General features: G+C 41.5%; 1 protein-coding gene across 10 annotated transcripts in view; it reads left to right on the top strand.

Annotated features, from left to right (window-relative positions):
* The first annotated feature begins 349 nt into the window (after window positions 1-349).
* ABCC5 (ATP binding cassette subfamily C member 5) overlaps window positions 350-14,747 on the top strand; it is a 71,993-nt gene continuing 57,595 nt past the window's right edge. For 6 of the 10 annotated variants that reach the window (XR_003992946.1, XR_003992947.1, XM_030496484.1 and 3 more), the window contains exons 1-2: window positions 350-453; window positions 1,842-2,016. Coding sequence is in view for 7 of the 10 variants with exons in the window: in XM_030496484.1 (XP_030352344.1) it covers window positions 1,888-2,016 (129 nt within the window). In the remaining 3 variants the exon portion in view is untranslated. The other 4 variants (XM_030496488.1, XM_030496487.1, XM_030496486.1 and 1 more) reach the window with 4 other exon arrangements.

Here is a 14,747-nt window from a genome sequence, read left to right on the forward strand (position 1 = left end):
CACTGGGCTGCACCGCAGCGCATTCGTGCTGCAACGCGATGCGCTGCGCTGCACTGCGCTGCACTGCGCTGCACTGCTGCCATGCCGTGCTGCGCCGGGGCGCGCACCCCACCACGGCGGCTCACGGCGAACGTTCCAGACCCACCACGCTGCGGCACGACCGGCGGGAAGCGGCTAGGCGGGGCCCGGCGGGACGGAGGGTGGTAGCTACACAGAGGTGGCCCGCGCGGTTCCTTCTGGGAAACGTAGTTCCTCGGGCGGAGGCCGGCGGGCGGCAGGCGCCGAGGCGCGGACTACATTTCCCGTGGGGCACCAGGAGGGAACGGCCGCCGCAGCCCTCGCCCTCCTATCCGCGCAGGCGCAGTGGGGACGCCGGAGCCGCTATAAGGGATGTTGTTTGGTTCTGCGGCCGCTGAGTGGAGAAGCCGCATCGGGGGTAGCCGCCGGGCGGAGGTGAGCGGGGCCGCCCCGCCCGTTACCGGGGGCAGGTGCTGAGGTGGGGTTGGGCAGCGACCCTTTGTGTGGGTGAGGGGGCCGCCGGGGAGGCAGCTTGCCCCCTCTTCTGTGGTGCGGCCGGTCGAGCAGCTCCCCCCTCCCCAGACCCCCCAGTGAAGGGGGCTGCGCTGTGCCACCTCCTGCCAGGAGCTCGGGGCCATCGCAGCCCGTCCCACCCGGCTGCAGCGGGGAGGGCCTCTCTTGTTTACGCCGGTACGGCGGAGACACGGGGAGGCGGGGAGGGAGACAGCTCTCCCCCCTCCTTTCCCCCCCTTCTGAGTTTCTTGAGGTGTCAGGTCGGGGGAGGCTGGCTTGCGTCCCTTTTGCAGGAGGGGGGGGATGGAGGGCCAGGAGGCTGCAGCAGCCCCGGGACCTGCAGCTCTGCAGCATCCTCGCCTGGCGCTGACACGCAGGGCACTGGTGATGGGAGAGCCGTGCGGAGCGGGGGGCGGCCTGGGGCTGGGGCTGCGAGGGCTGCTCTATAGGCGGCTTGTGTCAGCGGATGGGGGAAGGAGGCTCTTTCTGCCCCTTCTGCGGAGAGGTGGCAGCCCTGCGCGCCAAGCCAAGCCTGCTGATGCAGGTTCTGACTAATGTAACTGAATCAGGCTTCTTCCGTCGTCTTAGTTTAAGGCAAGTGATAAAATGCAAGAACGCAGAGTTAGTAAACAAAGCCTTGCAGTAGGAAGTGTTTTTCTTTTCGGGACTCTGATTCTCCTTCTGACCTTAGAGTGTAACTTGATAGGTTGAGGGAAAACCTGCAGCACCGAGGATGTGACTCCTTCCTGTGCATGTTAGTACTTAATGATAGCTAAAGCCTATGTAGTAAGTGAATAATGCTAAAGAGAAGGTATATATTTTTCTCTAATGCTCAATTTTATCGTGTGATATCTCCAGAAAAATCAGTTTTACAGAACCTTGTACTCGTAAGTTGTTGGGTATGTGCAACTTTAGACACTAACAAAAGATTTCAGTGATTTTGTCTTCCAAGTCAAGTTTCTCAAGGTTTTAAGTAAATACTGTAGTTGCTACTTTAAATATATCAGATTGCATAATTGTATTTCAGAGTTCTAAAGGAGGAAGTATGACAGTACTCTAGTGCATTGAGAATCATTGTACTTATTTGGTTGCTCCAGGGTATGTTTAAACTACTTCAGGAGAAGTTAGTCTTCTGTGGGTTTCCCAAGTGACACTATTACAGTCCTATTGTAATGAAAGTCTTTTACAATTGCTTTCTGATTTTTATTTTAAAAAATAAACTTTAAAAATTACTAAAAGTAATTGATGTGTCTGACATAGCACATAATGAAGTGGAATTTAATTTTTTGGATTATGTATTTTTTTTCCAGATATTTGAGGTGAAAATACACGTGTAAACCCTGGCGTTTACAGAAGATGAAAGACATTGACATAGGAAAAGAGTACATTATACCGAGTCCTGGGTATAGAAGTGTGAGGGAGAGAGCCAACTCAATGCAGCATGAAGAGCAGGAAGGGTCAAAATTTCAGCATACTAAACATCAGGTCAGTTTATTTTTTCCATTGTTTGTTTTGCAGTCTCATTATTAAATTACATGCAGCAGCAGCCTTTTTGCTGTGCCAGCTCTATATAGATTCACTGCATTGAAGGTCAATAATGAATATTCCCTTTTGTGTGAAAGAGGTCAATCCAAAGGGTATTGTAGCTATCTTGGTAACAAGTCTGAGCACTTATTAAACATTTTTCACTTTTAAATGTGACATTTTAATAACATTTAAACAAAATAAACTTTTATAGTACTCAGATCTTCATGTGAATTTGGGCAATATTTTAAGCTTTTGCACTTAAGAGGATCGTTTCAACCAAGTAAGAACAGTGAAGAGCTCAGCACAAATCATGTACCATTCAGTATTGGCAGCTGAAAAAAACCCTCTTAATCATGCTGTGGATTTCTCAAGGATTAATTTTCTAAAGCAGATGTCTTGCTTGCTCTGGTAGCAATACTTTACTTTTTCCCTCAGATGGAAGTAATTTGTATTGAATGCTGTTTTGTGTGCATCTGTGTGTTTAATATGGTGAGGTGCTGTTGTAATTAATTCTAGCTTAATTTGAGAGCTGGGTCTTGAAATAACCACTGGCTTAAAGCTTGTGTGTCCTTGTTCTGAGCTTCTAATTTTTAGGACTTGTTCTCAATGAAGAGAGTGCATATACCAAGTGCTCTAGGGCAAAAAAAGATAAATGCTCAGATAAATGGCAACACCCACACTGGTGAAAGATCTGGTCTGAAACTAATAACCTGTGCCAGATGAAGAATATAAAAATATTAGCTGTTCTGAATGCTAGCACTGGAATATTTTCTTACATGTCCTGTTCTTAACCTCTCCTAAAATACTAACACAGAACTTTCTGAAGTTAATACTGCCTATGTCTGATTTTTTGCAATGACCAGGTGCTTGCAGATGTGTTGCCAAACATTCCGTATAGATTGCCTATGATAGCTCTGGTGTGAGAGGGTTGGAAATAGGGGGACTTGTTGTATTTGTATGGAAGAATTGTGAAGACGTTTTAAAAGGATTAACTTTTAATGCATTATGTTAGACACTGAGATAGGATGTACTTCAGATATGGCTTACCTTGTTTCACTGGGGCTTAAATGGTATTGCCAGGTGTTTTTATGTGGGCTAACAGTGCTGCACTGCTGGTTTTTGAGATCAGAGTGATGTGTGCTACAGCAGGCTGAGTGCAGTTTGCAGTTGCAGGCCCTGCAGCTTCTAGTGTCCCCACAGGCTCTATGACTCAGCAGACTATTGCTAATGGTATTCAGAGGAAGGTAGAGTGATTGCATTAGAGCAGGCACTGCTGCGGAACTAAGAGCCCTCTGGAGTCACTGTACAGCTTCTTAATGGCATTTATTATGTTGATGTCATAGGCCTGCTGTCCACTGTGTCATCGTCGTAGACTGCCCAGTAGCAAGTCTGCTCTGTCAGATTACTGGTGACAACAGTGATGCTATTGGTGAACAGCTTTGTTTCCTGACCAGTGGCAGTGGAGTTAAGCAGTAATCATAGCATGTTATCTCTGTCTGTAGGTGTGCATCTTCTGATCATGTTGATGCCTGGTTTAACTTATGAGTCAAAAATCCTTATTTTACCTCTAAACCTTTTAAATGAGTAAAATCAATCAAACCAATGTGTGTATTTTATTTTTTTTTTTCTGAAGGCTGAAAGTAAGCCAAGCCCTACACGCCTGTACAGCATGGCATTAAAATCTCTAACTTTGAGGCAGCTTCAGGTTAGCTTGACTTTGTTGCTTTAGTCTTGTTTACTCTTCTACCTCTACTGTTTGATTTGATGCCTATGAATACAGGGTAGTAGACCCAGATAATTGATTGCAAAACAGGGATTCTGTAAAATTTGTGATTAATGATGCAAGAAAATGGCTCACTCTAGTTCTTACCTGGAACTTTATCTGGTTTGGTTTGTTTGAGTAAAGGAATGAACTTGACTTGTTTTGCTAATGAAATGGGCTAGTTTTGATAGGTTACCCATTTTACTTGCTAGGTCTGCTGTTCAATATACCAGGGTTAATTTCTAGCCGAAACATAGGTGCCTTCTTTTTTTTGCTAGCCTTATAGCTTGGATGTATCCATAAACACAAATAGCTCTGAGTTTGTTGCTGCATGTCAGTAAGATTATATCCTGCTTACTTGCAAAATGCTGAGGTCAAGTAAAAGGAGCTGTATTCGTAGTACCTTATCTAAGTTACATGTTCATGTTTGTGTGTACCAAGCTTCTTTCTAGTTGAAACAAGCTCTGGTTTCAGCAGCGTTCTTGGCCTTATCACTTGAGATGCTTTATTTTTCGTAACAGGGATAAGCAGAGACTTTGCTTTCATAAGGCTGAGCTTTGCCTGTCTGGTCAAGCACTTCCCCTCTGCCTGTAACAAAAGTGTAGAAGCTGTAGCTCAGCTGCTAGGAAAAATGTGTTTCAAGGGGACAGAAGGGACTGTGTCCTTCACTACTTCATCCTTTATGAAACCTGATACTGGGTCAGATGCCTTAGCTGGCTTATTGGGTGCATGTTGGCATGGCTGGTGACAGAACACAGCAATTCCAATAGAGGGGTTAAGCTGTAGTAGAACTCCGTCATTTGGACAAAACAGTCCAGTGTGCCATCAATAGAGATTCTGGGACTCAAATTTCTTGCAGAAAACCTAGCTCAGGACTTGAACTAGCTTGACCAGAAAATAAAGCTGCAAGCATGATCTATATAGCAAATAACAAGCTGCAAGCAGATTAAGGCTGTTATTTCACTACTGACTTAAGATCTTTGTAGAAGAGCTTGTGCAGGTTTTTGACTGTTTTGTATCAGACGTAGTGCATGAGGTAGACTATTTGCTAACATGTTGCATAGGTGCCTCATACCTTGTAGTGTGAGGTAGAACTGCATAGTTCCCTCTGAGGAGGATACAGGAGCATGCTGCCTCTGGTAGTCAAGGACTTCTGGTTAATGGCCTGTGGCAGTGATGTGCCTGTAGCCCTGCCAGAAGTGGTGAGTGATCAATAAAATGACTCACTGGTTTTTCTGTTGCCTGTATTGCTGCATCTTTATACACCCTTCTTAAGCTGAAGTGGACAAGATTAGTTGATTGCCTGATAAAGATCTTTATAGGTGAAAGACCTATTTTACTACGAACCAAGGTCCCAGAGCCTTTTTATATGTCTCTTTGCATTGCATAAAGGTTGTATTCAACTTTGCTCTTTTTGTTCTGAAACATCCATATTGGTGTTCAGGTTTCCTGCTGAAAGGATGCTGTAATCAGTGTTCATGACAATAATGAAAAAAACCTTGTAATTCTTTCCTTAGAAGCTTAAATGCTGTTTGGTCACAGTCTGAAAGATCACTTATTTGAGAGACAGGAGCTTTTTAAATAGGCTTCCTGGAATCATAATTGAAATCATGCTGCAATGTAAGTAGGTCTAATCCAGCATTTCCTGGTGCTTAATGGGAATGTTGCTATAGAAATTTAGACCTGTGAAATAGGCACTCAGGGACCGAAAATCAAGAAACAATTTTTGTTCAGCTTGTGAATACATATAGTCAACTCATGAATAAGTTACTGCAGTGTGTTCTTGTAACAATTGATTTTTAAGGCTTTGGAGACCTTAATGTCACTTACAAAATAGAGTGTTAACTACATGTTCCTAAGGCATAATACCATGCTAATTGGGCTTATTGTATGTGGGGGCATGGCTCTTCTGAATAAAGATGCACTTCTAGGTGCACTTGCTGCCTAGCACTATAGTCATCAGCCTTCAACTGCAAGAAGTTGTTACATTACCAGTGAATAAAAATTAAGGATGTTTTGAAATATTGATTCATACCTTTAGAACTTTTTGTTCTCAGAATGCTTGTGTGCCCTTTGTGTTGTATCTGAAGTGATTGTATTTAGTTTTTCTTGTGGAAGCAGTGTGTCCTGTGGAGGAGGGCAGATCCCAGCAGTGAGACCTGAGGAGGAGGGCAGATCCCATTGTGTCCATGAAATGTACTATGAAATGATAGATGAGTAAGAAATAATTTGTTTTCAAAGTGGCTTTGGAATAGGTTCTTAAATGTAGACTTCATGTTTATTTGATGGAACAGTAGGCGAGTGAGCATTTTGCTCTTCTACCCCATTATGCTCTCAACAACAGGAGAGGATGTAGAAGCAGCTTGTTCTCATGGTACACAATGCTTATGAGAACTCAATTCTTGAAATTAGAGTCCCTAATTCAACAATGCCAGGGCACTAATTTACAACTTGTACTCCAAGCTGTAATTAGTTCTGACTGCAATGTCTGCAGCATCTGCAGTAAGCCTTAAGTGTGGATTGTTGCATTTCAAGACACTGGACAGTGTGGAACTGTAGAGAGTGCTTTAAATATGCACGAAAAATGTGTTGCTAACTTTAACTATCGGAAGCCTTACTAACACTTCTGTCCTCACCTCAATCTCTTATCTTTCAGGTTTGTCTCTGACAGCTTTTGCCAAAGACAGCAGAGAATGTGATCAGAACTTGTTGGAGTTGATGTAAATCCTTCAAGCACTGATAGCTTTGAAGTAATTTATCACAATCTTACTGTTCAATACTCAGATCAACTCTGCCTCTCAACATCTCTGGAGCATCTGAAGTATCTGAACCAACTGTGCTGAACAACAATTTCAAAAATAGGAATGTGAATGTAGCGTGTGTACTAGTGCTGTGGTGCTCTGCTTGGAGCAGGCCTTCTAGATGGTGTAATTATAAGCTTTTCGTTGTAGCTGGAGCTGCTGGAAGTCTCTGCATTTTTTCCTAGAAGATTTAATGTTTTCATAATCAAGTAACCACATAACTTTAGGAACTGCAGCCCAAGTAGGCTCTTGAGGCCTGTAGGTGTTCTGAATCAGTCTCTAAACAGAAAAATGCTGCTATATGGTTGGCTCAGATTACAGCTAGAAGCTGTAGTAGTTTGAGCTGATGCCCATGCTCACTGCGTGTGAAGGTGAAACTGCAGTTGACTGCTTGATCAAGGTAGTGGGTGAAGTGCTTACTTCTGAGGAAAAAGCAGCCACCATAATTTGTCATATTGAGAGGAGGGAGATGGCAGGAAAAAGTCAAGGCCTTAAATATAAAGGAAGGTTAGAAATTGGAACACATAAGCTCCTATGATGGAGACTAAGGTGAACAATGCATGAAATTGAAGGATAGCATTGCTCAGACCCAGTTTCAGTGACTGAACTGCCCTGACAGTGCCTAGAATATCTGTGACTGTACCCTTTGTCAGTAGTTCTGTTATCTTTGAGAACTTTGAACACAATTAGATGTGCAGAAGCAAACACTCAATTTCTAAAAATGCATCAATTCCATGATATCCCAAAGGACTGAATGTATCTCGGTTACGATAATTTCTGTCAAGTTGTTGTGCCATTGAACTTTCTGCTACTGAAGTACTTGCCAACTTGACACAAGATTCTTGACGTGGTTGTTGATGAATGTTTTAAGATGATTCTCCAACCACTCTGAAGACGTGATATTTCTACCTTGTATTCTGTGTATATGTGCACATACTACCAGCTGAGAAAGGCCTGTATCTGTCAACCAGTCATGTACTAAAAGTTTACCTGAAACTTGGAGGGGGGGTTAACTGTATCTGAGAAGCCTTATACTTAGTAATAGGAGGAACAAAAAGGCAAAATCCTTCTCTGGGCAGAGACATTCTCTAGAGGAACACTGGTGTTCTGGCTAATTCATGGCTTCCATTAAAAGTTGGCTACCTCCTTTAGTGCACTAACCATCTTTTTGTCTAAGTTTTAGCCACATAACACCTCAGATCTTGTCACTTGCCAGCATTCTTTGACTACTGCTGGTTGCATTCCCTTTGTCCAAAGCAGATATGTATATCAGCCTGCTCATGACCGAAAGTGTATAAGGAGCAGATTAACCTTCAGTGAAGGAAAGCTTGCAGTATCTTTTTAATTATAGTGTTCCATATTAGTGCTGGAGCCATTCTGCCCGGTGGCTATCTCAGAAACTCCATGTACAATTATAAGGATTGCCAGAGGGATTTGATGGATATATATCAAATTACTGGAGAACTTAACTTGAAATAAATCAAGACTTAATTTGCCTCTTGAGTGGGGTGTCCTTTGCTTTTGGAAGCATGTGTTAGTACAGGAAGGTGAGTTGAATAAAAGGCTGTTGTATTAGGCTTGGTAAATGCTGTGGTGTCAAATCTTCTGCCATCACTCACTGGTGGTTGCACTCCACAGAAGCTTGAGTTAAAGACTCCCTGGATGCTTCTGGTGTTGTACTAAACTGATCTGCGTAGCTTCTATTGTGACCTAGTTTAAGCATGGCCCAAGTAAAGGATATTACTGGAAAAAATGTCTCCAGCATATGGCAGGCTGTCTGCATGTGGTTCAGGATAGTACAGCCTATCTGAGCAAGTCAGGATTCAAATCCTCAGCCTCCGCTATGCTGGTTTTAACTGCTTAGTGAGGAGTTAGTTTCCCAGCTTTGTGGTCCAAGCTCATATAGGATGCTAATTCTGTAGAGAAACTTGTAGTTAAGGATGATCATTATTTCCAATTCAGTTGGAGTCTGCTGTTACTATACTGTTAGTGTGCATGCACTATGTAGTTTCAGTGCTGGATGCTTCGTGTACAACCTCAGCTCTGAATAAATCCTATATCCTTTGATTACAAGATCATGAATACTAGTTCTCCTGCAAAACAATACATGGATTCATGTATACCAGAAGCCTAAGCATGTGCACAGCTGTTATCAGATGTATACATAGCAGCTACTGTTACAAAATCCCAAAATGAATGCTACGTGCCAAACTGTGCATTTCCTGGATTAGAAGAATGAATGGATTTGCCAGGAAAATTTAGAACATCTCACCTCAGTGCTAATGTTTGCCAGAATTCAAGGGCAAGGTCAAATAAGCAATGTTCCTGGAAGAAACTGATATGCCTGTCCTCAACAAGGACTTTGTTCATCAAGTAAAAGTGCTTAAGAATGTGACTAAAATATTCAGGCTCATCACAAACATGCATACCCTGATCTTGTTTGGCTGCAAAGCCCTCATATCAGTGCCAGGCACTACTGAGAGACTTCTGCTCTACTCTGAGGATGCCTAAACTCAGGCTAGCTTTGAAACAATGACTCAAATACCAATTCAGTTTCTGCTAATCATAGCCCAGAAGAGTAACTGCAGAGGTCTTGTGTAATGAAGTCACATATAACTGTGTTAGAGCAAATGACTGGACTTCAAGCTGTTGAATCTCTGAACTCTTGTGGAAAGTCAGAGCACACTCTGAACAGCTAGTTTTCTCTTCACATTTGAGAAATATGGCAGAGCTGCACTTATTCCTTCATTTAGATATATAGTTGGTGCTGTAAGGAGCTATTCTTCCCTGTGGCAGAAGCTGGGAAGGCAGCAGAGACATGAGCTTTCATTTATACTCCGCTTGTCAGGAGGTGGAAGGGAATGGAGGTCTGAACTCCTTGGCTTGGTTCATTGCAACACTCCTGGAAGCCATAACAGTAATTTTTAGGCTTCTAAAGCTATCTGGTGGTCTCATCCCTGTGCTGTATGAATTCAGCTGTGCTGTCTGTACTTTGTAGTCAATGTATGTAGGTGTCTAAAGGATCAACGCCTCCTTCCTCACACCCATTGTCTGTGAGTTAGCCCAGTGCCTGCTCCTTGCTGCCTCTCCTTCAGGGAGACAGCTGGTGTGGGCGGATGATACACCAAACTAGTCTTAAATAGTTCATGTTCTAATCGGGCAGAGTATTATAAAGCATTCTAGCTACAGAGTAGGCTGGGAGTCTAATGCTGCAAATCTTTCTGTTAATACTTTTGTAGATTGTGTACTGCATCAAACCCAGTGAAAGGAGAAGAGGAAAATTGTCTTAGTGGAATATAAAGTTCATTGAGCACTTGTTACTTCACCAAGCAACAGCAGATTTGATAATGTTTGGACCTGCAAACCTACCTAGTTTTCAGATGCTCCTGGGGTTGGTGGCTTACAGAAGTCTGCACACCAGGGCTTTAGGGGTGGCCTGTGCTACCTGCAAAAGCCTAACTACTACTACTATTACCCCCTAACTACTTTCAGGTGGGGTTATTCTTGGAAAGACTTGGAAGGATTTCTGGGAAGAAGGATGTAATTACAACTTTCAAGCAATCTCTTCCTAGGCTCTTGTTTTATTTTGGTTTAATTATCCTTAAGTTGACTGGAACAGTTGATCCTATTCTTCCCCAGCCCATACCAACTAATAACTAATCTTGTTTTGAAACACCAGTCCTTTAATGAAAACTCTTAAATACTTTAAAATTGCTGTTCATCCCAGAGTTGTAAAATGAGAATGCTTTAAGCACTGAGCAGAACTGGTGATCATCTAGTTGTTCTTCTCCCCATGTGCCTGCCTAGTTCTGAGCTCTGTCATGCTGGTTTGTTTCCCATTCGCCTCTCCTTACTGGGGACTTGAACAAAAGAGTGAGGAAACCTGCTGAGCTCTGCCTTCTAAATGCAAGAAGTGGGAGCTCCTGTTCAGCAGTGGTGCTAAGTCAGAGTTCTTTACTACTTAAATAAAGCAGTCTTACCTTTACATAATAACAAATTAACCACAGTAGGTTTTGTATTCTGTATCAGCTGCAAGAATTAATAAAAGAAGATTTCATGTCTACTCTGCTCTAGTTTCCTGTCAGGTAGCACTAGGACTAGAAGAGATGCACGTTCTTCCTTGTGGTGATCTGAACCCTGGAAGATATTCTGCTTTATGGAGGAGGAAGACAGTACTTGTTGGTGGGTGGGGTTTGGGTCATATGTTGGCAGCATATACATTAAATTCTTTTTCTTTAAGATAAGAGATGTAAAAAAAAAAAAGTCTGTTTTACTTTGCCTGGTTTTGCTGTTATCATCTGATGTTGCAGTTGTCAAGCAATAAGTTGGTACCTTCTCTGTAAATATGAGATTGCCTAGGATCTCACTTTTTAAAAAAAATTTTTTTTTTTTTTTTTTTAATTTCTTCCTGCATACCACACAGCTGCCTCCTTTCCCTTCACCCACTCCTCATCCTCAGAGATAAATGCCCGTGTTGGCAGCTTAGCAGGTTTTCAGAAGTATCCTTTTATTTCACATATGTGAGTTTGCTTGCCTTTCTGCATAATGTTCCTGATGCCCCACTTGCTTCCTACAGAACTTTCATCTTGCTAACCTCTGACGCTGTGTGTATTTGATAACATTGTAGCTTGGCTCCTAAATTTTCAGTATTTTCATGGCCTTCTCACCTGGCCTTGGTACGCAGATTGTGAATTTGGTATTGCTGTCGCAAATTTAATGAGCAAATCTTTTTCCTTGCCCTTAAATTACTTATTTTCCTTACCTGCCCAGACCTTCCGTCATGAGCCAACCACGTTATCTTCCTGGCTCTTGCATTATCTTATGTGGTCACTATTGCTATGAGCAGTTTGTTAGGCAAGACATCATAACGGGTGCTGGTAAGGTTTTGTTGCTCTCTGAAGCTGCAGAAAGTTGGAGGGGGCAGGTGTGCTCTGTGGTAGCAGCACCAGCCATGCTTCTCTTTGCCTTCTGCCTGTGAACTTGCTGTGGAGGTAAAAGAACAAGACAGTATTGTGTGTAGTGGTACTTCCTCAGTACTCTTCGTACTCTCAGGGATTGCCCTCAGGATTTTTTTCTTCATCTGTTAATTTTCCCAGTCATCTGTTGAATCGCATCATCCTGTACCCAGGTGTGTCACAGCATCGTGAAACGTGGAGTGCAGAACCATTACCTTCTGTGAGGAGCTGCCCAGGGCTCCAGATTTTTCTTTTTTTCTTTTTTTCTTTTTTTTTTTTTTTTTTTTTTTTTTTTTTTTTGAATCCATCAGCTATTAATAAGATGCCTGGTAAATGATTGCTGTTGCCCTCTCTTATGCATTTAATAATAAGCCATGATGTGCTTATTCTATGTGAGTTTAATCCTGCCATTTTTAGTCCATTTATGTATTTGAACTTTACAGCATCCTATGACAGAGAATTTTAAATTTTAAGTGTACTTTGTGGAAAAACATTAATTTCACCGAGTGTCCCCAGTTTTTTTGTTGTAAGAACAGTTGCTGATCATTCCGTAGTTCTCCTCTTCATGCCCTTCATGACTTTATGGACCTATCAAATTCCTGTACCTGATCTTTATTCCTCTCTCCTATTCAGCTGTAAAGTCTTAAATTTATGCTTGTGTGGGAGCTGTTCCTATTCCAACTGTTCTCATTGCTCGCAGAAAGTAATTTTAAGTATAATACTCTTATTGAACTGAAGTGACAGGGGACCAACTGGTGTTCAAAAAGGAGGCAAACCGTAAGATTTTAGGTGGTATGCTAATATTTCCTGCTTTATTCTTTGTGTCTTTTGTAACGATTCTTCATTGTCTCTTGGCCTTTTTGATGATACCAAGTAGTGAGCTGCTATTTTCCAAGAAATATCTGAATTATATCCCCTCTGTGCCATTAGTGATCTCTGATTTAGACTTGCTTTGTTTCTGTGGGCTTATCTTTAGAGTTATCAACACTGTGTTGTATCACCTGGTTCATTGCTTGTATTGGTGTATAAGTAAGTTGCTGAATTAGAAAAAGTGCTGTCTGATTTGTTTGATAGTGCTTGATTTATTAGACATTTATTTCAAGAGCAGTGCTGGAGCCTGTTATACCACATTGCTAATGACTTCTTCAAGGTTTTAGTTTCCAATAAAACTGTACATGCATGCAGGCAGTCAGGCTATTGCCACTTGATGAGCACCTGAAAAAACAACAGGGATTCAGAAACCTAAATGAACAGTAGTGGGGCTGTTGCTAAATTTTGTACTTCAGTCTTTTGCTCTAGAAATGCATTGTAAAACTGCTTAGGAGTCTCATTTCTTCCTGATAAAACTCTGTGCTTTGAAGGTTTTCTAACATGACACACAACTGTATGGTCTTTCTTAGAATCTTAGTTGCACAGTAGTGTGATGCACTTGTTTCTTGATAGTTGTACATGTGGGATTTTGACAACCTTTCCAAGCTGGAGATGAGCAATATTCTCAGCTAGGGGTTTGTGCTAATACTTTACCTGTATGGCAAGACTTCAAAGGCAGTGCTCTAGCCTTTTATCAAAGCGTCTTTTCCACCTTTTTTGAGAGAATTCTGTTGACTAGCTCTGGAGAGTTTAATTATTTTTCAGAGTGAGTGCTTAAGAACATTATCTTTGGACTGCATGAAAATACAGTATCTTGCAATTGTGCTTTCTTATTAAAAAGCTATTCTTGTTTGTAAGGGGTGAAGAACTTTTTTTTGCTGACAAATACAGTGGGTTTAGTTTTTGAAGACTTTTTTTTTTTCTTTTTTTTTTGTTGAACTTGCAGGCACTTTTTGTGTGCTCTGGAAAACAGTGATTTCTGCAAATAGCCTGTGGCGTCACTTACAAACAAGCATCTTATCAGCAGCAGGGTGTTTGGGCAGATTTGCCTGGGGCTCTTGCAGAGGGTAACATAGCAAACTAACTATGAATTCCTCTGCTGTAAGCAGAAAATCAGTGGTGCAGAACTTTTCCCCACTACTGAGTCCTTCGAGACATCTTTGGCAGGTCTCTTATTAATGCTGATTTGGGTGGATTTAGTAAGACGATATTGCCCTTAGTGAGTCAGTAATTTAATATAAAATGAGTGAGAAGTGTTTTAATTCAGATTGCGTGGCATATTTTTGAGTCACTTCATGTGTTATAATGTTGTAATATTCTTGTGCTTTCTTAGTACTTCCCTATCTTATTTTGTAATCATAGCTTTAGGTTTAGTGAGTATGTTTTTTGAGGTCAGGACCAGTTGCTGTTTTCAAAGAAACAAAATAACTTGCTCTGGTAAGGCAACTAATAAGGGTAAACATAGTATCTCTGTGAGACTGCCAGGATGGTTTTTCCTTCAGAACTCGGGGTTTTTTTCCCCACAAAGTAGCTCCATTTCAAAAAAACCCCAGACTACAAACAGGTAACATGGCACTGCAATAAATGGTCTATTAAATTAGCAGAACCAATAGTGAGCCCTCTGTGAGTATAGATAACAAGCTTATATCTTCAAATAGTTTTGCCACATCTAGCTTCTGATCAACAGGTTTATTTGAACTCTGCAACATTTTAACTACTCCATATCATTGCTGTTTCCTCTCTCCTCTTAGATAATTGTTTAGGTTTGCCTTTCACTGGGATGATGGAAAGACTCCCCTGATCTAAGAATTGCCTTTTAAATGGTTTTTAATAAAATTGCTGAGTTGTTTAGAAGCGTGGCAGGGAGCAGAGAAAATTGTCATAGTTGTTCCTTTTAGTTTAGGGAAAAAGAGAAAAGTAGGAATATGATAAAAGAAAGTACAATTCTGCTTAATGTGTATTTCTTTTTTGATCTAATCCAAGATATTTTTGAGGAAGGGACTTTAGTAGTATTCTGAAAACAATTTGAAATTTCTGTGAATAAGAATTTCTAAATTACACTGAGAGCATGTAAATTCATCTCAAATATATGTCTTAAATTCATGGCATAAGCCAGTCATTGATTTCCTGAACTGATGTTATAGGTAGTTGATTTTGTAATTTTTCTCTACTGTATTACCTGTGGCAGGATGCAAGATAAGTCTGGTCTGTCCATTTATCCTTTGAGTGCACAGGCACAGTACTAGTGTTAATGAATGCTTTACAAATTCAGCAATCTAATGCAGATCTAGAATGTGTGCT

Source organism: Strigops habroptila, chromosome 8 (genome assembly GCF_004027225.2).
Source record: "Strigops habroptila isolate Jane chromosome 8, bStrHab1.2.pri, whole genome shotgun sequence".
In the NCBI taxonomy this organism is placed as follows: Eukaryota; Metazoa; Chordata; class Aves; order Psittaciformes; family Psittacidae; genus Strigops; species Strigops habroptila.